The following is a 21,423-nucleotide window of genomic DNA, read 5'->3' as shown; positions in this document are numbered from 1 at the left end:
GCAAAGGTGCTGAGAGCGCACAAAACACGCGAAACGGAAGCCAGCATGATCGAGGAGTCATCATCTTTGCATCGAAATGAATTAGTCGCCCTCGAGTGCCACACGTGACACCGAAAGGTGGATTCTCGACAACGACTCCGACTACCCTCGAGAGCCAGCGGTTACGGTTAGACACTACGTTTAAAGGTATTTTAATACGTTACACCTGTCGCGCGAAAAGAAAACATATAACATTTTATATACGTAGTGTCTGCGCTTAATTATAAATCTATGCAAGAGACAAATGCGTCGCTCCTTCAATTCCACAGCGAGGGACCGAGAGCAGCGGATACAATGCTCGAGAGGGAACATCCCCCGATCGCGAAAGCGGGAATTAAAAAGTCACTGTGGAAATCTCTCTCGAGGTTTCACGGGAGAAATCACAATTCCGGAAACAATGTATCTCGAGTACATCCCACTTCCCTTGCGCAAAACTGAGGAAGAGGATTCCCCACGGGATTCGGGGTTCCGATACCTCGCCTGGCACGTATTTCGTCCTTCGTCTTTCGATTATCTATCGAGTTACCGCGCACGAATACCATCGAGTACTTTGACTCCTCAGATTCTCAATCTCTATCGCCTGCCCGATGAAAACGAAATCCTGCGATCTCTCATCGAAGCCGCCTCTCGCTTTCTTCTTTACCGCGGTTGGTCTCGTTCGCGCCAAGAGACTTGTTGATACGTAACGTTCAAATTGGTTTTCGAAAACTGACTCGATTTCGAATCAATTCGGAATTGTTCATTCCGTGTCCCACGCGCGGAAGTAACTTTGCACGAAGCCCAGAGCCGATCTCGTATATCGGTTCAGATCTGAATTGGATCGAAACTCGCCTCATGTTTCGATGACCTATCCTCTCGCGATTGCGAGAAGATCGCGCGCGAGATTGGGGAGAGACGAAACGCAAAGAGCGAAAGAAAAGGGGTAGAAAGTCCCAGCCGCGGTAGATGAATTTAATCGCGCGTTCTTTACTCAGATTCAGCGATTTAAGATTGTTATATATATATGACATAATTCTGGATTGTATGATTGTACGCCGTGCGCACTGATTTGTAACACGTAACATGGAAATCAGTTCGAAAGTGAGCGCGACGGAGGAGAGACTTCTTGCACCACCCCCGTCCCGCTCCTGCCCTTCAGCTAGCACCCCTCGCAGGGCAAGATGGTCCTAAGGGCTCGTTATGTTGCCATTCTGTCCGATCCACTCTCCCAATGACGGAGCAGTTCATTTGCACGGATGATCTTAAGAAAATCAAAATTAATTGATTATTCAGCTTTTGGTTTTTATATTGAACAATTGTTTCTCTGTTCCCTTTCTTATTGTTAGTGAAGCTGTAAATTGCACGTAATAGCTTGACTTAGTAAACTTAGTTATTTATATCTTACATATATTATATTAACAGATTTGTGATTATGAAGATGAAGAGATGATTGATACATGATTATGTGATTAGCGGTTGAGCAGGTGCTGGGAGTGGCGGTGGTACCAGTGGTGACGAAGCTGTGTTGTGTATCTATAAGTTTTCATATATTGCATAAAATATGTTTATTACATATTTTCACTATGCCAATACGCATTTTATTCATGTTCATTCATGCCTGCCTTTTCCGTGCTTTCCGCTTCCCTAAGACCCTTTATTCCTTCTTCTTACCAGCAAATTTTTAGCGATATTGCTAAGGTAAAACAGATCAAATTATATAAAAGCCAAAAACAGAATTATAGTTCAAAAAATTTATTTCTAATTCTCCTTATTCACTATATTTTATAGAAAATGTTTATAGTTTCTAGTATTATTATATTATGTTCAACAATCATATTGATCCTGTTCCATGTTCGAAAAAAATATTAGAGAAATAGTAGCAGTTTCACGAAATGGATAACAAAACCGATATCTAAAGTTTAATATGATACTCACGCTTTGAGAGTGTACATCGAATGAAAGGAAGATGATGACAGAATAATTAAAGTGTTTGTCAGTCTCTAATAGTATACCATGTAACTCGCGGAAATAATTATCGATGACCGACGAGGAACTTCCGCTGTCAAGATTGGAAACTAAGTGCCCAGGTAAGTGACACTTTGTAATGATTATTCTATTTTACGACGGAAGGAAGATCTAAATATAACAAATAAGTTAACTTTCATGTTCAATGACTAAACTGTTTTGGCGGAAAATATAATTGTTTTTATAGTGACATATTTCTGTCATTTTGTAATCATACAAGTAAATTAATTATCACCGAATTAAAAGAGAAGACGAAGTTACACGAAATCTGACATTATCATACTGTTATTCCGTAGTTAATAAAAACTCTTTACATCATTACTAAAAACCTGTTACATCACCATACGTGTTTCTGATTTTCAGAGTGAATGTTAATACGCAATGACGACTTATATAAAAAATAATTGATATACAATGGAAACGTAGAGCAAGCAATTGATTACGAATTCAATGTCCAGGATGAGTCAGGAAACGCCCGCGAGCCAATCTGCCAGTCGTTACAATTCGATGCACAGTTAATGGCAATTGTCTTGTTATTACGCGAAAGGTAAAATACAACTTCTAAATTATATCTACCTCCAATCGAGACTCTTTCCGCTCCCCGCAAACTACGATCGGGATACAAGCCGGCGTCTGCTAAACGACATACTTTCTCTATTCCATATCCTCAGAAAGACAATAGAGGTAAAGAGACCATCGGACATAATGGTTTTGATTTCATTCTGCATGGACGACATACGATGAAAGGTGAGAGTCATCAAACTCGATTCCCAATCAAATAATTTTTTTATCTAATTTAAAATGAATATTATTGAAAAATTGAAAAAAAGACATATTAGATATCAAAGAAAAAGAATCCAATTAATACGGATAGGATAATTACAGTTGTATGGATGACAAACATTTGAAAGGTTTCTTAGACGGAGTTAGAACACCTGTTGCATTAAGAGCATTTTTTTATATATTTATACAGCGGATACCTTTACTTTCGATAATGGATGCATGGTGATAAGCGCGTCGATTAACGGAGAAAATCGATATTCTAAAGAAATAGCGCATGTTACATGTCGCGACTTTCGTTCGCGTGATTCGACTTGCGAATTTTGACAACGGTAACACCTCGAGCCCTTCCTTTTCCGCCTTTCTACAATACATTTCGCGAAGTGCATCCGATGACCCCTAATTGCATTCTACGTCGCGAATTTCGGCTCGCGTTCGTGACAAGCTTAAGTTAAAACAATGGAAATTAAGGAAAGCAAGTAAACAGTTCCACGAATGCAACAATTTAGCAATCTGACGCAATAAAATGCTAACAATATCATTTTTCTGTATCGTTACACCTTTTTATGATATGTTCGTGACATTGCATCTACTATGTTGCGTGATTTCTGTATTAACTGTATTTACTCTTAATGCAAGTATAATTTAACCCATACTCATTAGAAGTGTATCTATACATGTGTATCGCAATATTGAAATTAAAATATTACTATATTAAAAGTTAACTTATTTTAATATTAAAATTCAAAAGCATATCGCGATTATAAAGTCGCAAATTTTAACAAAATGGGTTTTATACTTGATCGTATTTTGTGCATGATATTAATATAATTAGATAAGAGAATATTAATATAGGATTTGGACAATAAATATGAAATATTAAAACTAACATTTTATTATGACAATTTTTTTATGTGATTCTCACAGTTATATTTTTGTCAAAATTTTGGAATCTCACTTGCGTAAGATAGAATACAATATGATTACATAATCTTATAATTTAATGTAAAATGGAATGGTCATATCAAGAACAAGAGAAACATCAATTGCTGATCATCTCGTTATTTGACGTTAATCTATTTTTTTATTACTTAACGCACATAATGAGACAGTATAAAATCAACTTAATTATTATTTTTAACGAAATCACGCGCGAGCGTCAATTTTGGCAAACGCAACCCGGCAAGGTGGATGTCACTTTCTTGATAACCGGCAAAGTGGGAGTCTCTATAAAGAGAGGATATTCCACGACGATGGTCAGTGAGTTCAGTGAGAGTGCCGTGATCATTTCGCCGTACCGTGAAAGTCAAATATGAAGGTACGCGCCTCGGAGTCATTGTGCATCTTTCTGTATAGAACCCTTTCGAATTGTGAAGATGTGTGAAGTGTCAATCGATTCCCAAGCATCGATCGAAACCGCTTAAGACAACATTTTTTTTTAAGACGCGCAATTCTCAGCTCTTCATTCATGTCTAATTAACTCATGTAGCATTCTCCTGTGTTAGAATGTAAGATACGAATAGAAACTTGCAAATCTCATGACATGCAACTGAGAGGTGTCATGATATCTTCTTTTTTATCTCGATTAATGACATGTTTCTTCTTAGTATGTGTAGGAAAACATACTAAGAGGACACGTTTCTCATATCTGTTATCGTCATCTACCGGGTGAGAGTAAGACGCCTTGCTTCTCATCCACGTGAAAGTTCTGCAAGGCCTGGCCGTAACCTTCCTTCGGCACACTCGTCGTCACGAGTTTCACACGCAACAATGAGAAGAATTGTACGAGACAATTCCTTAACGGGCGCGCAGGAGCCGCGGTGAAGAAATAATTGCTGCAGTTAATGCGTTTGTCAAAAGTCACCTGCATATCCGCGTATTTTTTCACTTTCTACGAGATCGGCAGATTCCAGCTAATTGCGGCAAATTATATCGTTTAATGACTCAATATGCAGTGTTGACACTGCACCGTTCACATAGCTGCTGTTTACATTTTGTAAACTCTTTGTAAACTCTTTCTTTGAATCCATAGATAAATAGGTTTGTTAAACAATTTCTACTGGCTGATTTCACGTGCATGTGTGTCAATCTGTCAATCTTTCTAGTAAGGCTTTATTTGTGAAAAGAAAGATTTTAATTATTTATGAGTTATTTCTTCACATTGACTTGAAATACTCTCTTGAATAACATTGTAGAAATTAATAGATTGCACTTGTCGCACAGTAAATCATCTCATGTCTGCAGCTGCACGCTTATATCGTTTTGTAACTGTTATCTTCGATCACTTTCCACCTATAATTACGCCACCGACTGTTGGTTCGGCATGGCTGATTCAGTTCATGGAACTGCGCGCCATTAACACGAAGAAGAAGAAGAAGAACCTATAATTACGCCTAATATGAAAATGTAAAATATGAAAAAGTCGATAAAAAACAAGTGATAAATACGTGAGTAGACTCGATGATAAAATGTGTATTTGCAATGTGCAATTTCTATCTCAGAGATCCTTTGGTTATTGTATCATTATCATGTTTTTATTTAATGGAAAGAGAAGCTTTCATTGGAAAGGTTCGGTTTTGCCTTCAGCGCGGAAGCCAGGAACGCTTATAAGATCGTTTAATTGCCGTTTTGTTTAGAAATCGTCGTGAACGCATGACAAATGATCACGAGCGAATTAGGTCAAAATGATTCTACACGCAAGATCAAGGTTGCTGCGAGTGACTCTTGTTCATTCAAGCGGTGATCTTGCCAGATTGTGCAATTACGTTGCAACTGTTCATTTATTTCTTGCTTCATCTGCGTCCTCAGGATCGCTGCAATTCCAAGTCGTCATCGAGGCTTGTTCCATTTATTCGCAATTTTTGAAAAATCAATTAATTCATTGACGCGATACGTTTCATGTATGAAACGAATCTCGGAATGAGCAATGCCGTTGCTAGAAAACGTTCGATTGCGCAATTGCGCGGATATGCGGTTTTAACGCCAATCAGCGGTTTTTAGTTTTACTGTCACGGTATCCACGTGAAATCATACGTGTACGCGCGAGATCGCCGTTTCAAGTCATAGCACTTCGAACAGCCGGTCGCGTGACTTTCACCCAGAGCCGCTCCACTTGCTGTGCTCATGTTGATGCGCTCCATGCACGAACAATTCGGAAACCAATGCTTGACCCTCAAATTCCGCCGTCATAATTGAGTTACGCCGCTTAACACTCTCGAAAGACTTTCATAAATCATTACCTGCGCACTTTAGCAGCGGTCATTCACCACGAAACGCCCGATGCTATCGCGCGCGGTTGTTCTCGCCCGCACATCAATTAAAACTGCCTGCATTTCTAGAAGTAACGGTGTATTCTGCTAGAAAATAACAGAGCGAGCAATCGCTTCGCGATTTTTCCTCGTTTTCGACACGACCAAGAGTCGAATATTCGAAGAGGTCACGACCTAAGCAATCCACATTTCTTTTGGTTGTGCGTTTCAGCTGACGGGATTCTTGACAGTGACGGCATGGTGCTCGATAATCGTGGTTCGATCGGAAACCATGGACGTCGACCAGGAAACGTTGCTGAAGAGGGCGGCCGAGCAGCTCGATCGATTAACGCCGTATCGGAAGACCGGCGGATCGGAAGAGAGCGCGGAGATCAATCTGACGGACTTGCTGGAGAGCTGGAAACCCGTCGCGGATCAGAATCACTTGGACGGGACGAAGAACGACGCGGATCAAGGTGTACCTTGGGAGGTGCTCGAGATGCTGCCGGAACAATCGGAATCGGGAGAAACGGAAGAAACGGAGTCGGACGCAACGAAGCGAGCGGACGATAACGAGGGAATGTTAACGATCGGCGTTATCACTGATCCGCAATATGCTGCGATGATGCAGGAGAGGATCAAGAGAGGCTACAACTCTGGATCTGCTAGTCTCCTGACCAGCATAGCGGGTGGAGTGCTCAGCGGCGTCGCGAGTGCATCCAGCAGTTCCGCGGGAAAAGCATCGGCCAGTAGTTCGGAATACAAACCGACCTATAGCGCACCAGGGCACTATTCGGTAACCGACGTTCGTTTTAATCTCGTTCACTGAGATGTTATTAAATATTAAGTATGTCTTCGCAAACTTGTTGGCTCAAACAAGATACAAATGATAACGAAAGCATCAGAAGAAATTTCATGATCGACTTACTGGAAAGGTGTATTTCTCTCTTTGTTTTTTGCGTGAAATGTGTAACAGGACAGAAAAGGATAAAGCAAGTAACGGTGCTCCGTAAATGCGGAAAGGAAAAGTTGTAGCGTACGTGATGGAAAGCCGATGTAGGTCGTCGAAATTGCTGCAGAGTAGCTCGAGATCTCAACTAGTTCCTCGATACTATTGCTACTTGATGCACAACTGCACGCTCTTAATAATTTCAGGAATTATGCCCAAGATTTCTAAGCATCGCGTGCCGTAACTAAAGCAACTGATATTAAAATAGGATAAAGGGAGAATAATTGAAAAGGAAAAAACAAAAACAAGTTTTCAAAGATTTCATAGTTTTGTTTGTGTTTCTCCCTTATTCTTTACCATGATATATAATTTAATGTTAATCCCGTTATCTTTCTAGTATGGACAACAGCCTTTCGGTCCTTGGGACTTCAAGAAAGCAATCTTCGGCACGCTCTTCCAAGCACTTAAGGCTATAGGCGGTGGCGTACTAGCTCTGAAGGGTCAACTGGTCAAGGGCAGTGGTTACCTGTTAGCGGCTAAGAGCAAAGTCTTCGGCAAAACTGGTGACGCTATCACATATTATGGTAAACAGCTAGCAGCTAGCGCATTGACGGATACAAAACCTCCACCGGCCTATTACCCTCCACCGATCCAGCATATAGGTGAGCGATAGTATTTGTCAAACGATGTATATTTTTAATGTATCTTTTGAAAATCGCAGCCGTGCATGATGAAAAACCTATCGAAAAGTCGTTAAAAAGCTAAGTTGCGCATTCAACGAGAAGAGTTGCAAATATTGCGTATGTATATATCCCTCTAAAAACTGGACGCATGTGCTTTCTACTTGCACGTTCACCTGTCTACACTATATTCAACCATGTTTAGTTGTGGAAATCGATCACAAAGACGTAATTTTGCACGGAGAAATGACAGAGCATAGAAAGTCATTTTAGAGACCGAACCGATTATCCACAAAGCCGGATATTCACAGTAATCACGCGTTCTGAGCTTAATAGAGTATTATTTTGCTTCTCTCGAATCAGTCAAAGAAATGATGTATCGAATGTTGTGATTAGACGTTATAATCAACTAAAACATATTTTAAGCAAACGTCGCACGCCACAAGATTCTTTTATACTGATGATATTTACATTATTGCACATGTCACTTTATATTCAGCTCGTATATTTATAATTACATTTCGATTTATAATTATTGAGTTAAATTCGTTAATATTCACTTTCTTGACAGTGTTACTCTATAATCTATTAAACATTTCCTGTTTGATCACGACAGAACATGATCCTAGTTATCAGGGACCACCGCCAAGCCTCGACGATTACTCTGAAGCAAATGAGTACGCACATGAGACCTACGGCGTGCCGTCAGATGGTAGATTTCATTTTTATCTGTATAATCTATATCTATATCTTATATATTATATAATCTATATCTATATTATCCATTACTGTAACATTGTAAACTTTCTTAATTGTTTCCTATTTCTTTTATTTTCGTTTTTCGTTTCCTATTCTGCCTACGCCTTTCTAAGATACTGGCAAAATCCTATTCAGTAGCGCTCATAATCCTAATACTGCAATAACATATTAATCAATTAATTAAAAAACAATGAGGCTTTTGAAAAGGAAAGAAATAAAAATTAAAGATTTTTTATTTTCTTTCCAAATTTCGAAGAAATTAAAGATTTTATATATCTAATAAGTTTAAATAGAATATGTAAATTATAAGATATCACTTTTACTAATTAATTTTTCTCTTTTAAATGCTGACGGAGATTTATTTTATAATACTTTGCATAAGATATTATTATTTCTGGCACATTTCGAAAGCCGCGCTTTCGATATTCTCCTAAAATTCATTAAGTTCCGCTTGACAACATCCACATTTCCCCTTTTCTATCACACATCGTCATCACTGAACAAGGCCGTGAATGTTGACGTCCTCCCACCGGAAGAACACCTCATTTCGCGATTCCACCTTCCCACATATATCAGCACGCGACCTTTCACTTTCCCCGAAAGTCGCCGCCGGGCAATCACGGTGAAGCCTGTTTTTTAACATACTTCTTCGAATTTCTTTTGATTTAAAATGTACACTTGATATTCTTTTATAGGCGCATATAAATTATGTATATGCAAAACTTACATATTTTTTATAAAGACATTATTCAGCAAACGAAAGTACGTACACGGTGGAGATCATAGTGCTAAAATTGCATATATTACAACCATAACATGAGAGAAAGAAGGAAACTCTTGTGATGTCACTGTATTCCTCACAAAGTTCACTTTTCTGAAATTGAGCCTGAACAACAAAACACACTATCTTTTACTGTGATGGATCCTCTCTGCAGTAAGTCCCTGCAAGTATGTGTACGTGTGTCCGTGTACTATTGAGTGTGAATCCAGAAATGGGTTTTCACGCGTTACACCACCAAGTTGGCACTTGCTCGACCGACACTGTATCACTGACGCACTCGCAAGAACGTGCTAATTACTTGTGACATATATATACTTGTGACATATATACAGGGTGTTTCCTAAGTGCGCGGCAAAATTTCAGGAATAGATTCCTAATACCTAGATACGAAAAAAAAGGTATATCAACAATGTCCGGAAATAATTAGTTTCTGAGTTATTACGATTTTTGTGACACAATTCTCACATCATCTTAGAGAAAATGTTCAATATGTCCACCTCCTGTCTGAATACAAGCTTCAGCTCGTCGTCTCACTGAGCCCCGAACACGTTCCCAAATTCCTGGCGTGGTGCGTATTGTCTGAAAAGCTGCCACAATTCGGTCGCGGAGAGTTTCTACGTCATCCACTGCAGATGAATACACTAAGGACTTTGCATACCCCACAGAACGAAGTCCAATGGGTTTAAATCTGGTGAGCATGGAGGCCAAGCAATTGGTCCACCTCTACCTATTCACATAAAAAATCCTATCGATGCTCGCGGGCAATGCGACTAAAATGTGCGGGATCATCTTCTAAGATGATGTGAGAATTGTGTCACAAAAATCGTAATAACTCAGAAACTAATCATTACCGGACATACGTTGATATACCTTTTTTTTCTTATCTAGGCATTAGGAATCTATTCCTGAAATTTTGCCACGCACTTAGGAAACACCCTGTATATATATATCTCTTCTACCCCAACTTGACTAACGAACTTAACGATGCAAACTTACTCACTCACTCGAGCACCCGAGTAAACCCGTCGACGCGACTGACAGACGTCACGTTCACAGACAATGATCAGGGTGGCCTGCTGATCGTGACGCCGACAAAATCTGACCTGGACGAGCACAACGACCAACACACGGACGTGCAAGCAAAGCCGGATCTCGCCTCGTTGGAGGAAAGTTTCGGCGGACCAACCAAGGGCAGCGTCATCACGAATTTCTTGAGCAGCATACCGAAAGGCATCGCCAGCACATCCGGGACGAAGGATCAACCGGTCGTCACTCAGGACAACAACAACGTAGCTCCTTATTCCACCATTCAGCATCCAGCCCCGGCATTAGGCACGCTGGACCATCATTACACCACGAACCATGACAATCCAGTTCAGAATTACGAACAACCTTATCACGCCGGGCAAGATGCTTATCAGCTACCCCAGCTCCCCCAGACTGCATTACCGCATCATCATCACTTCCCAAATCTGGACGATGTGAATCTGGGGATTCAACCAGGCGCGGGGTACCCTCCGTTGCACCTGCAATATCCGGATCTGCAGGGTGCCCTGCTGAATTCGCCCAAGCTGCCGCATGATGATGGCGCGTCCGTTTACTCGAGCCTGTCTATAGATACCGAGCCGCAGATCGCATCGCTGAAAGTACATTCGAATGCTCTCGATCTGCCCAAGTTACAGGGTCATGTGGACTTTCACGGGCAGCCGCACTTTGCGAATCATGTGCATGACAGCTTGGGCGGTCCGTTAAGGATATCGCTTCTGAACTCGAAGCCAGCATCCTACTATTGGCAGACACACGGCTCGTTACCAACGCCGGGCTTCGACACGTTCCATCAGTTTCACAAGAGGAACGCCCATAACAGACGGATGTTCGCCAAGCGACTCGCGCGTTACTCGTCGTTACAGAGGCGTCATCGGGTCTAAGGTCGAAGCAGGTAACGCGTCGGTGCGAATACGCGAAGGTATTCTAAAAATTTCGTAAAGTTCATCGACGAACATCCTGGAGCCAGGACTAATTCTCGGATCTCTTCCAAATCTTCCAAAATACTCAGATGGGAAAAGTATAGACCGGTGTACTCAATGATATTGCATCTTCTAAATTCAGGTGTGATACCGAACGTGTGGAAATATAAAAAAAATATTCACAGATTTTATATATCCGAAATTACGCCAATTGTTTGCAACCAACAAACTGTTTTTGGAATAAGTGGTTTTAGGTCTATTAATAATGGTTTTAGTATTATGTTTGGAAACACGCGAATATTTATTAATCCGTGCTATACTGGCAATATCAATTATTTTACACGATAAGAACTATTTTAAAATTATTTTACAATAAGAATATAAAAAGCGATACTTTATAAATCTATATTTGCCGCAGATATTCTAAAAGATAACACAAATACTTTAATATATGCACGCACACTTTTTCTGTTACAGTGGTCTACACGCTCGCGTATTATCCATATCCGGTACGTCACAAGTACAGATACAGTCGCAAGTACAGATCGTTGTATCCTTACGGACGATAAGGACTTCCAGTATCAGCGATCGCGTGAATTTCCATAAGCCAGAAGAGAAAATTGACGAAAACAGAATTCGACGTTTCGACATTTCGCCGTTTTTGTCAGAATGAAAGGACAACCACATTTTCGGAGGGATATTCTATCATAAACGAAACTTTCACGATACGAAAGTGTGCCGTGCACACAATCGGAAGTCTCTTCTATCGAAAAAAAAAACGAAGAGCCGGAGGCTCCTGGATTTGAATATCGATCAGTTTGCTGACAGAAACGGTCCGCTTGTGGATTCTGTGAGCGAACCAGAAACCCGGAACCCATTAATCAAATAACTTCTCATTAATTATATATGTAGATATAATCGTTGCGTACGTTGTAATTTAATTTATGTGATAAAGGCTGTCTAAGCCGTTTCCCTTGTTCGCCATTCGCGACCTTGGCGAGTCCAAATATACGTAAGTCCTCATGAGGAACTTGCAGCCATGAACAGATGGTCGTAATGTTATATGTACGTGTGTTAGTTTCTTTAAATAAATAAATGTAAAACTGTTTTTGCATTTAGCATTCATCTGAGTTTTATTCGAAACACATTTAAACGAGATGTTAATCGCTCCAAAAGAGTATGTACTCTTTAATAATAATCCAGGACAGTGAGGTCCGGTAATCGAGGTGGAAAATCGATTGGACCATATTTGCCTATCCACTTATTGGGAAACATATTATTTATCACTGCACGAGCGACTCTGGATGTATGTGACGGGCATCCATCTTGTTGTTCCTGGATAGCGCTAAAAGTAGGATGATCCGAATGTTTTTAAACATGCATAACTACAGAGATTTGAGTGAAAAGGTAATTTGCCCTTAAAATAATACCTAAGGATTTACTTGACACCATGACATAACAACATACAACATATTTTGTACTTTATGTCAAAGTACTGCAAAGTACTGCTTTGGAGCCTCATAACTCGAAAAGTACTCAATGAAAAAATATTTTATTATAGTGTTTTGGAAAGCTCTCGAGATAAGCTACAAGAATATGTAATGAGAAATAGTAGGTTCTATTTAAGAAATTGAATATGACCTTCATGTGACCATCAAGTAACTCTTCAAGGTCAAACCAATGATACCATCTTATGTCCCCCTCGAAGCCATACAACTTTTGTCTGAAACATTTTTCTCCAAAATGTCCTATTTCCGAAATAAAAGGGCTGTACGGGTGGTCTGAATCACACTGTATATATAATTAATATTTCTGATTAAAATAATTACAATTATAGATAATCTTTTATGTGAAAATTTATTGACACGTGGGAAATAAAATCATTAATTACTTCCGTTAAATTGACTAAAAACACACGAGAAAGATACTGCCAGTGACATCACTCGTCATTCAAAGCATCAAGGAAGTAGGATATTCTTCACGTCGATGATTTCTACATTCCCACACAAGCATGCTTTTTAGTTTTGAGAATCCTCACTAGATGCTGCTACTATCTGCATATTGTATTTGGTTAAAGAAACGTCAAGTGACAGTGCAGCTGTTTTGTCGAGAAGAATTGTCCGAGAGGATCCAACTATTTCAGTTCTTTCTTCCGTAATTTGAAAGAGAACTAAGGTATGACGGAATTGATATCACATTAATTAATACAGAATACAAACTGGAAATCTATCTTTTAGAAATAGAATCATAGAGGAAAGGTTATATCCTTCAGGTATTCTTGAATTACTCTCTTTTATAACGTCTGACTATATATAAATGATCACATTTTATGATGTAATCACTCATTTCTTCATCGCTAAATAAGTTCCAGCACAATGGGAGAGCGGAAGGGAACGAATTTGTACTATCCACCGGACTACGATCCTCGTGCCGGTGGACTCAACAAGTTCCTTGGCACTCATGCGTTACGCGAGCGTGCTCGCAAGCTGCACATGGGCATCCTGATCATAAGATTTGAGATGCCGTACAATATATGGTGCAACGGATGCGGCAATCACATCGGTATGGGCGTTCGGTACAATGCCGAGAAGAAGAAGGTTGGAATGTACTTCAGCACGCCGCTCTATCAGTTTCGCATGAAGTGCCACCTCTGCGACAACCACTTCGAGATAAAGACCGATCCTGCTGTAAGATATGAGCAACAGTAGTAATTTAGGATATGGGAAACAGTAGTCCTTGTAACATTCGTAATGCTCTTTGGTGTTCTAGAATCTAGATTATGTCATAGTGAGCGGTGCAAGACGCCAGGAAAATCGATGGGACCCGAAGCAGAACGAGCAGGTAGTGCCCGAGACCAAGGAGGTATCGTGCAGACTGTATGACGACGCGATGTACAAGTTGGAACACGGTATCGAAGATAAGAAAGTCGCCAAATCTCGAGACTCCGCATTGGAAAGCGCGATAGCCTCGAACGAAAGTGTGTGGAAGGACGACTACAGCTCGAACTGTGCAGTGAGAGCATTGTTTCGGGTACGATCATCGGATCTGTTTGTCAGTGAGTTATTCGCGGACTCGAAACACGCTCAGTGTCCAACAACAGATTGTTTTATTATGCTGCAGGGAAAAAAACAGGCGCTAAAGAACCAGCAATCCGCGGATAGCGTGCTACTAAAGAAGACTGGATTGAATATCGATTTAGTGGCCGAAAATGAGAGCGACGTCAAATTAGCTAAATTACTCGCACATAAGAAAGGTACGGTGATCACTTGATATCCGAATGAATCGCAAAATGTGCATCATTTATCGTAAACAATTTCCTTTCAGACGCAAGGAAGAAGGGCGGCACAGAACTAAACAAACTGCTCTCGATTGTGCGAGCTAAAAACAAGAGGAGAAGAGTACCCTCTTCGTGCAACCGATTGCAACTACAAAGTCAGGAATCGCCAAAAATACAGGAGATAACAAACGATGCCACCACTTCTAAAGCTAGTAGCTCGCATACATCCCTAGTGAGTTACGATAGTTCGGACAGCGATACCTAATATTGTATATATACCTGTCAATACCTGTCAAGCGCTGTATATATGTACCTGTTGTGTTTATTAATAAAATCTTACAAAAGTAAATTTCGCCTTTTTCGAGTAATATATCGTAAAAATATTAAATCAAGATATATTCATGTTAGAAATACGATATAGATACATTGTGAGCAACTTACAAAATAATTTAAATAAAAAAATTAAATAAATCTCAGAAATAATCGTACAGAATGGTTCTCGCGTTAGATAAGAATATTTTGCTTCGAGAGTCGAGGAAAGCCGTTGCATCACAGAACTGCCCTAAAACTATGCAAGATACACGTGACATCATCTTGGACCATAATAAATTTGTACGCATAAGATGAAAAATCTCACCTTATACATACATAAAACATGATAAATAGATCTCTCTATAAATAGTAGTCGAAGAAATTAGGCTTGCGAAGTATCAAATATCCGAGTCCAAGTTTTAGTCTCATCTAAACCTCGACAGTGGGCTGCTGTTCAGTGATCGCTGCGGTCGGCACCGGCAGTTTCCTCTTTACCACGTAGATCTTCTTATTCGACAAGCATATAACGTAACAATGATCTTTGTATGTAATGGATATTTTCTCGAAGGCATCGTGCGACGGGAATGCCTTGGAATCGACCTTATTCGTCAGTGTGACTAAACCCGTGATGACGTTTGCCATTCTTTCATCGTTTTCCAGATCGCCTCCAGACTACAGGCAACAAATACAGAATATTTTATTTATTATTGCAAGCACGAGGGAAAACGCTATTGGAAGTAAGCTTTCTTACCGTTAAGACAGCACCATCCTCTGTTAATACCAAGTATCCGGTTTGATCGGGGATACGCTCCAACGCCAACATTTTCTGCAAACAAAAATAGGTTGCACTACATATGTTGGCGAATACCAAGTGGAAAAATAACTACACAATAATTAAAGGAAGCATGATAACGGTAGCAAAGGGAAGCGTAACTAGGAAAGGGATTTACGATGGACAGTCGCAATAACGAAACTGCGCAATTTTTCATGTTAATTCGCGCAAAATGAGAAACTATGGTTGTAAACCTGCACTTATCCGTTAACCTGGACGAGGGAAACAAATCGCGATGGCGAATCGTAACGCAGGGGGTCGTAAACTTACGTGTGATGACAGTGTCAGTGGACGGCAGAGTGTCATGCATACGAACGCTCGAGATATGAACGTTCCGATAAACCGACGAGATAATATCAAATCCTGCGGAGAGAAATTTTACGCCACTCAGGAAAACAACCTACCGTGCACTAACGCCCTCTTGGCGAGTATCGATATATCAATATCGATGATGGTGAACGAAGGCGCTCTCGTCTCTCGATAGATTTAATTTGCCAAATTCAAGGGGTCAGCTACGAGGCACGACGGGACAAACGGCAGGCATCCGTATCGCTCCGTATTTCTCGCGATCGTTATCGTTTGAAAACGTACCCCGTGCGTGAAATATCGTCACGTGCGTTCTCGCAGAGCGCCCCACGTTCGCCGTAACGCGTCAAATGTCGCGTGCAATCGCGGTGGTGCGTCGATTGCATCGATTTCAATATCGGTTTCGTGCGCCGCGAAGGTTCGGGATCACATGTTCGCGTGTCTGCGCTCTGAAGTGCGTCAAGAATGAAATTAGCCGATTGTCAATGAACCTTGCAACGATCAGGTAAATATGTATGTATTGCTTGTAGTTCTTCAACTACCTAGTTGCATCGAATACGTTTAATATTTATTAAGATGTTGCGCGTTTAACGGATCGATTACGGATATTACAATATCGCGAGAAGTGAGCACGGAACGCATTTATCATATTAATTTACGACTAGTTTATGAAAATATTTACGCTTTAATCATATCCGCCCCGTCGATGCGTTATCTTGCTGCCCCGTTATCTTGTTATCAACGATAAAGTAGAAATCTATATCAGGCATATATGTATGCATTACAATAATATTTGACATTACATGCATCCTACATTTTACATACTATATCATTAACAGTGGGACAAAATGTTTGTATTTCTCAATGATTGTTTTAAAACTATTGCAACTTTAGATTTATAATGTTGTATACGCTATTAAGGCAGAAATGGCATTTCTATTTGTTTTAAAATCACATCCTTTCTTGTCAGAATCAAAACAGTTACTTTAAAGAGTGTATCGCGTATTTACGGTTATACGGTCGCGAATAATTTCAAAGATTACCCAGGCAGCACATGTTAGCCTAATATATGTTTCTTAGACGTATCTAATGTCTAAGAAACATAAAGTACCATTTAAGAAACGGTTTAAATAGAAACCGTTTTTGGACCTCAATTTTAAAAACGTATTTTTCACCTTTCCACAGAAACGAAAAATGTGTTTTATTCAATTGATTTGAAATTATATAATTAATATAGAAAAAATAGTAATTTCTACTTACTTTGCGAGTATTCATTATTTTTACATCATACGTTTCAATGTACTCGATTATGGAACAAGAGACAAAAATCAACACAAGCGTGTGCGATTCCCACCTCTGATTCACCAAGCGACCGATAGATGGCCAGGCCGGACGTGACGTTCTCGCAAGTAACATTTGTGTTATCACCTTATAAATAACCATCCGGAAAACCGATCCAGTACTCTTTTCTTCTTCTTTTCTTTTGAAGCTTTTGAGATCACTATTACTTGAAGTGATATTTCAAAAGAGTGAGATTCCACTACACGAAATTTAGAGAGTAATTCATAAAATATAAAAATCTAGTTTTTTTACAAAAGTGTGACTTAGCTCTGTCTATCTTTGAGGCACTGATATATAGAATTGATAAATATTTTTCTGATGGTTTCTGAAACGTTTCTCCTAACGTTTTTTCGTTGGACATTTTTCTCCTAAATAAACGTTTCAATAAAATGGTTATGAAACGTTACGGCAAAACGTTTATGAAACGGTTTTGAAACCAATGTGTGCTGCCTGGGTACTTCATGAGGAAGGATGCTTTATCTACATCTACATGCAATGATAGAGACTTTGTTTTTCCGTATCGTATCGATTTAGGATTTCACATTGCTTAATTTTCGATTAGCAAATGTCCTGTACATGGACGAACGAAGAAAAAGAGAACGGCAAGTGTCGCGCAGGGCAGGACGACACGCTTGCGCAACGTTGTGCCAGTGGTTCTCCATGAGCGGGACGCGATAGCAACCACGTCATTCGTCGCGCGTCTTTCGAGCGCGACTGTCGGCGGGTCCGCACGCGGGGGCGCGTATCACGTATGCCTTTCGCGCGCCGCGGACCACGTGGTATCCCGCGGGCCGAGTCGATTCTCGATCCGACGAACTTCGAGGGGCAGCGCGCGACTTTCGAAATCTTCACGCGCGTTCGTCGCGCTCACAGATAGATCGCAGATACAGATCGTCCTTGTGAAAGAAAAATTCTGCACGCGAACGAATACGAACGGACCGCACGAAATTCGAGTTTCCTGAGGTGAGTGCGGTCCGCGCGCGGTGATATGCCGGTGAGGAGCCGCTATTGATTCTCCCGTCCACGTTCAAGTGCGGTGCCAAGTGCGGTGATATGTCCAGGAGAAAGCAGGCGAAGCCTCGATCTCTCAAACGTGAGTGTCGCTCTTATCATATTACATTATAATTAAATACTGCACTCAGTATGAATATGTAATGCTATTCCAAAACGATAGAGTGAAACATAAAATCAAAATTGTAATGAATACATAAATTATTACACATTGGTACTCTTATTTATTTATCACATTTGCGAAAAGTTTGTAATGTTTTTATAAATGACCATTCTTTAGTAAGAATTTAATGCAATTTTTGCATTTTTAAGATAAAATATTTTTCATTATTGTTAGCCAAGTAAAAATCATAAAACTCTAGAATGCTCTTCAGATAAGTTAAAATAAGCCCGAGCATACTCTGATCTTTTTAACTTTTAAAGGCGCAATATTTATATATACAGATTATTTTAATAAAACGAAGAATTGCTTTGATTTATTGCGAAACGTAAAAAGGAAGAAAGTTTCGCGCGCGATAAACGTCGAGAAGAAACAAATCAAAATGAGACAAACATGAAGATTTGCCCCTAGGTCCCTAGGTAACGACGGCTTTATGAGATTAAGGTCCGCGAGCGCTCGCATTTACGTCGCAAAGACACGCGAATAATAGCGAAGTTCTTGGTAAGATGTTTCTCCGTGTGTCGTCGGTGTGTAGAGAAGTGAAAAAGAAGTTAGGTTAAAAGGGTACTTTGTGAAAGTTCCAGACATGTGCAACCGTACAACCGTCCAACATAAAAGTAACATACGATATACAAGTACCGAAAGTCACCATTGTTTCAAAAATTATGTCGTGACACCGTGGTAATTAAGCTGCACGGTTCTCCAAGTAACTCGGGAACATGTAATTTTTCAAAGTTTGTACGTCACGTTTTGCTTCATTCTCCCTTCTCTAGCTCAATTACTGGACTTTGTAAAAAGTAATATTGGTTTCGTAAAAGCAATACAAACAACTGCAAAAGATTCTGAATTGATATATCAAAACATCGAAATTTCATTTATCTTAAGGTCATGTGCAAAAGGTTTTTCAAAATGCTATAATTTTTTTCGTTAAATACAGACGAAATTCTACTATTTCGTGTATTTAAAACTTAAAAATATTGAAAGTGGGGTGCAGAAACCTATGTGCACTTGACACTCGATTTTTGCTTAATGATAGCAATTATTTATATTGCGGCATCTGTATCTCTGTCATTATGAATAACAACTATCGATAGCAATAGAGCGACCGGATGATTCCTGCATTAGCATGCGAGAGTATTTAGTATATTGTTGAAGCAGGCCGAAAATATATTACAAACGGATAACCGAAATACGGTTACTGTAGAGAATGTGTGAAGGAGGAAATGAAACAGGAAAAGAGAAAAGGATGAGACAAAGAGAGGGGCTAATGAACGAGAGAAGGAGACGAATGAGTGCTCAATAAACAGAGAAACCGAAGAAAATGTAGACAGCGAGAGACAAATAGATGTAGAAAGGAAAACGCGGGAGAAGACGAAAGATAGAAACGGCTCATGAATCAGAAAGAGTTCAAATGCAGAAAATAAAAAGAGGATATGCTTTATCACAAAGCAAAAGATAGGAAGACAGAGCGAAAGAGAGAAGAAAGACAAAGAAAGAGAAAGAGAGAGGAATACATAGGAAGAGAAAAGATCGTCAACAGAGATGAACGGTTGGAGCCAGAAAGAGAGGCAATAGGTGCGCGGAATAGATAGAGAGCAGGATAGAGGCAGAGTTAGTAGTCAGCCAGGATGGAATTAGGTGGAAGCCCGCGGGAGACCAGCGCTCGTCCCCAGGGAATCCTCGGCCTCTGTAATCACCAGTTCGCCTATCCTATCCAATTCTGGTCGCACTCCTCTCGTCCTCCTCGTCCTGCATTTCCTTTCGCGCGCGCGTCTCGTCTCTAGCTGCAGCTTTTTGACCGTTCGTTCTCGTCCTCTCTTTCTCTCTTTCTCCCTGCATGCCGTTGCTGGCGTCACTTTTTCCTTTCTTCTTTGAGCCAGCTGTTTCTTCGTTCCAGCAGTTTTCTATCTTCCGGTTACATTGCAAAAATTTTCGCTCTTGGTTTACCTTTTCCCTTTTATTTCAAAAATGATTTAACTATTGCCAATAATATAAATAAAGGGATTTGGAACCAAAATATATCAAGTTTTCGATTATATAATCTGTAAATTCTACTTTAAACAAGATTTATAAATATAATTAATCCTCTGAGGCTCTACATGTTCTAAAGAGTTATATGAACGATTAATCATAACGGTTATAGGGAATTATTATTAATCTTCTCTAACAGTCCTCTTCAAATATTTCAAAAATACTAGACTTTGCAAACTCGCAATGGCTAGTCACATAGGTCACATGGCATAGTGCTACCCCTTTTTCCATGAAAATTGCTATCCTGCCACGGTACTCATATCACTTCTCGTTTGTCGGCGGAATTGACGATTGAGCGGAAACGAAAGTTTCGCGTTGCTCGTTTCGAGCCGGCTGCCGCACGGTAGCCAGCCACATCCGGATTCCAATAGCGGATGTAAAGGGCACTCAACTGCCGAAATATTGGCGCTGGTAGTTGATGAGAAAAGAGAGCCCCGTTTCGCGAATCACGATTTAGATAGGGCGAATCGTTCCTATTCGTCCGAGAGCTAGGCTTACGAAATATCAGTCAGCCATTTCTATTCGATCATAACTATTTATCACAAATAAGGCCTCTTATTAACCAAAACATCTTTTTTAAACCTAAAATCAAAAGCATAGCGAGGAATCATGATCTATATTCTTCTAATTGCAACGTATTGAATGCTTCGACAACAGAAGTTTACGTTTTAATTTGATGAAGTAGTTATTTCTGCTTCTATTTTGATCCAATCCAAGCTTGCGGGACCATCGTTGCATTCACAGCATAGCCAAATATCCGATGGCGACAGGTATATCGCTATGAAGATCGGACAGCGAGAAAATCTGGCGGAGAACTGTACGAGTTCACTTATTTACCACGGTGAATAAACCGTCGTCTTTTATCGGATCAAGCCGGCTGCCAGTTCGCGTGGTTGGGACGTCACAAGCCAGTGGTTAGCCACGAAATAGCAAGCCGCACCGATAA

General features: G+C 40.1%; 4 protein-coding genes across 9 annotated transcripts in view; 3 read left to right on the top strand and 1 right to left on the bottom strand.

Moving 5' to 3' along the window:
* The first annotated feature begins 1,730 nt into the window (after positions 1 to 1,730).
* On the top strand, positions 1,731 to 11,764 carry LOC105284536. 2 transcript variants are annotated; one of them, XM_026969174.1, is made up of 6 exons: positions 1,731 to 4,141; positions 6,304 to 6,867; positions 7,418 to 7,682; positions 8,317 to 8,412; positions 10,297 to 11,206; positions 11,685 to 11,764. In XM_026969174.1, the coding sequence occupies exons 1-5, from the start codon at positions 4,136 to 4,138 to the stop codon at positions 11,166 to 11,168; spliced, it is 1,803 nt and encodes a 600-aa protein (XP_026824975.1). In that variant the 5' UTR covers positions 1,731 to 4,135; the 3' UTR covers positions 11,169 to 11,206; positions 11,685 to 11,764. The 2 variants fall into 2 exon arrangements, with proteins under 2 accessions (XP_026824975.1, XP_019888876.2); XM_020033317.2 differs by having other exon boundaries at positions 10,297 to 11,179; positions 11,685 to 11,763.
* LOC105284379 (coiled-coil domain-containing protein 130 homolog) lies at positions 11,592 to 14,829 on the top strand. Of its 3 annotated transcripts, XM_011347845.3 has the most exons (7): positions 11,592 to 12,614; positions 12,769 to 13,382; positions 13,445 to 13,479; positions 13,573 to 13,894; positions 13,977 to 14,237; positions 14,328 to 14,460; positions 14,532 to 14,829. In XM_011347845.3, exons 4-7 carry the CDS (start codon positions 13,583 to 13,585, stop codon positions 14,747 to 14,749), a joined length of 924 nt encoding a protein of 307 aa, XP_011346147.1. In that variant the 5' UTR covers positions 11,592 to 12,614; positions 12,769 to 13,382; positions 13,445 to 13,479; positions 13,573 to 13,582; the 3' UTR covers positions 14,750 to 14,829. The 3 variants fall into 3 exon arrangements, with proteins under 3 accessions (XP_011346147.1, XP_011346138.1, XP_011346118.1); XM_011347836.3 differs by having other exon boundaries at positions 12,769 to 13,479; XM_011347816.3 differs by lacking the exon at positions 13,445 to 13,479 and having other exon boundaries at positions 11,593 to 12,614.
* LOC105284395 (ragulator complex protein LAMTOR4 homolog) lies at positions 14,793 to 16,053 on the bottom strand. 2 transcript variants are annotated; one of them, XM_011347865.3, is made up of 3 exons: positions 16,033 to 16,053; positions 15,548 to 15,622; positions 14,793 to 15,468 (listed from the first exon to the last, which is right to left on the bottom strand). In XM_011347865.3, the coding sequence occupies exons 2-3, from the start codon at positions 15,617 to 15,619 to the stop codon at positions 15,226 to 15,228; spliced, it is 315 nt and encodes a 104-aa protein (XP_011346167.1). In that variant the 5' UTR covers positions 15,620 to 15,622; positions 16,033 to 16,053; the 3' UTR covers positions 14,793 to 15,225. The 2 variants fall into 2 exon arrangements, with proteins under 2 accessions (XP_011346167.1, XP_011346158.1); XM_011347856.3 differs by having other exon boundaries at positions 15,899 to 16,039.
* Positions 16,054 to 17,676: 1,623 nt separating this feature from the next.
* The window catches only part of LOC105284431 (zinc finger protein 423), an 89,978-nt gene continuing 86,231 nt past the window's right edge, over positions 17,677 to 21,423 (top strand). For both annotated transcript variants that reach the window (XM_026969173.1, XM_026969172.1), the window contains exon 1: positions 17,677 to 18,368. In XM_026969173.1, coding sequence (XP_026824974.1) covers positions 18,329 to 18,368 — 40 coding nt within the window. In that variant the 5' untranslated portion in view covers positions 17,677 to 18,328. The remainder of the gene's footprint in view (positions 18,369 to 21,423) is intronic.

The sequence above is a fragment of the Ooceraea biroi genome, chromosome 4 (assembly GCF_003672135.1).
Source record: "Ooceraea biroi isolate clonal line C1 chromosome 4, Obir_v5.4, whole genome shotgun sequence".
NCBI classification, from domain to species: domain Eukaryota; kingdom Metazoa; phylum Arthropoda; class Insecta; order Hymenoptera; family Formicidae; genus Ooceraea; species Ooceraea biroi.
The sequence above is the reverse complement of the archived record's forward strand: the minus strand, read 5'-3'. Positions and strand labels throughout refer to the sequence as shown.

Bases quoted from the DNA above. Each gene is read 5' to 3' on its own strand.
- LOC105284379 (XM_011347845.3), top strand. From the start codon at position 13,583: ATGGGAGAGCGGAAGGGAACGAATTTGTACTATCCACCGGACTACGAT. The intron at 14,238-14,327 runs GTACGATCATCG...ATTATGCTGCAG, and splicing joins CAGTGAGAGCATTGTTTCGG to GGAAAAAAACAGGCGCTAAA. The intron at 14,461-14,531 runs GTACGGTGATCA...ATTTCCTTTCAG, and splicing joins ATTACTCGCACATAAGAAAG to ACGCAAGGAAGAAGGGCGGC.
- LOC105284395 (XM_011347856.3), bottom strand. From the start codon at position 15,934: ATGACACTCTGCCGTCCACTGACACTGTCATCACAC. The intron at 15,623-15,898 runs GTAAGTTTACGA...TTTTGTTTGCAG, and splicing joins CACTGACACTGTCATCACAC to AAAATGTTGGCGTTGGAGCG. The intron at 15,469-15,547 runs GTAAGAAAGCTT...TGTTGCCTGTAG, and splicing joins AGGATGGTGCTGTCTTAACG to TCTGGAGGCGATCTGGAAAA.
- LOC105284536 (XM_026969174.1), top strand. The intron at 6,868-7,417 runs GTAACCGACGTT...TTATCTTTCTAG, and splicing joins GCGCACCAGGGCACTATTCG to TATGGACAACAGCCTTTCGG. The intron at 7,683-8,316 runs GTGAGCGATAGT...TGATCACGACAG, and splicing joins TCCACCGATCCAGCATATAG to AACATGATCCTAGTTATCAG.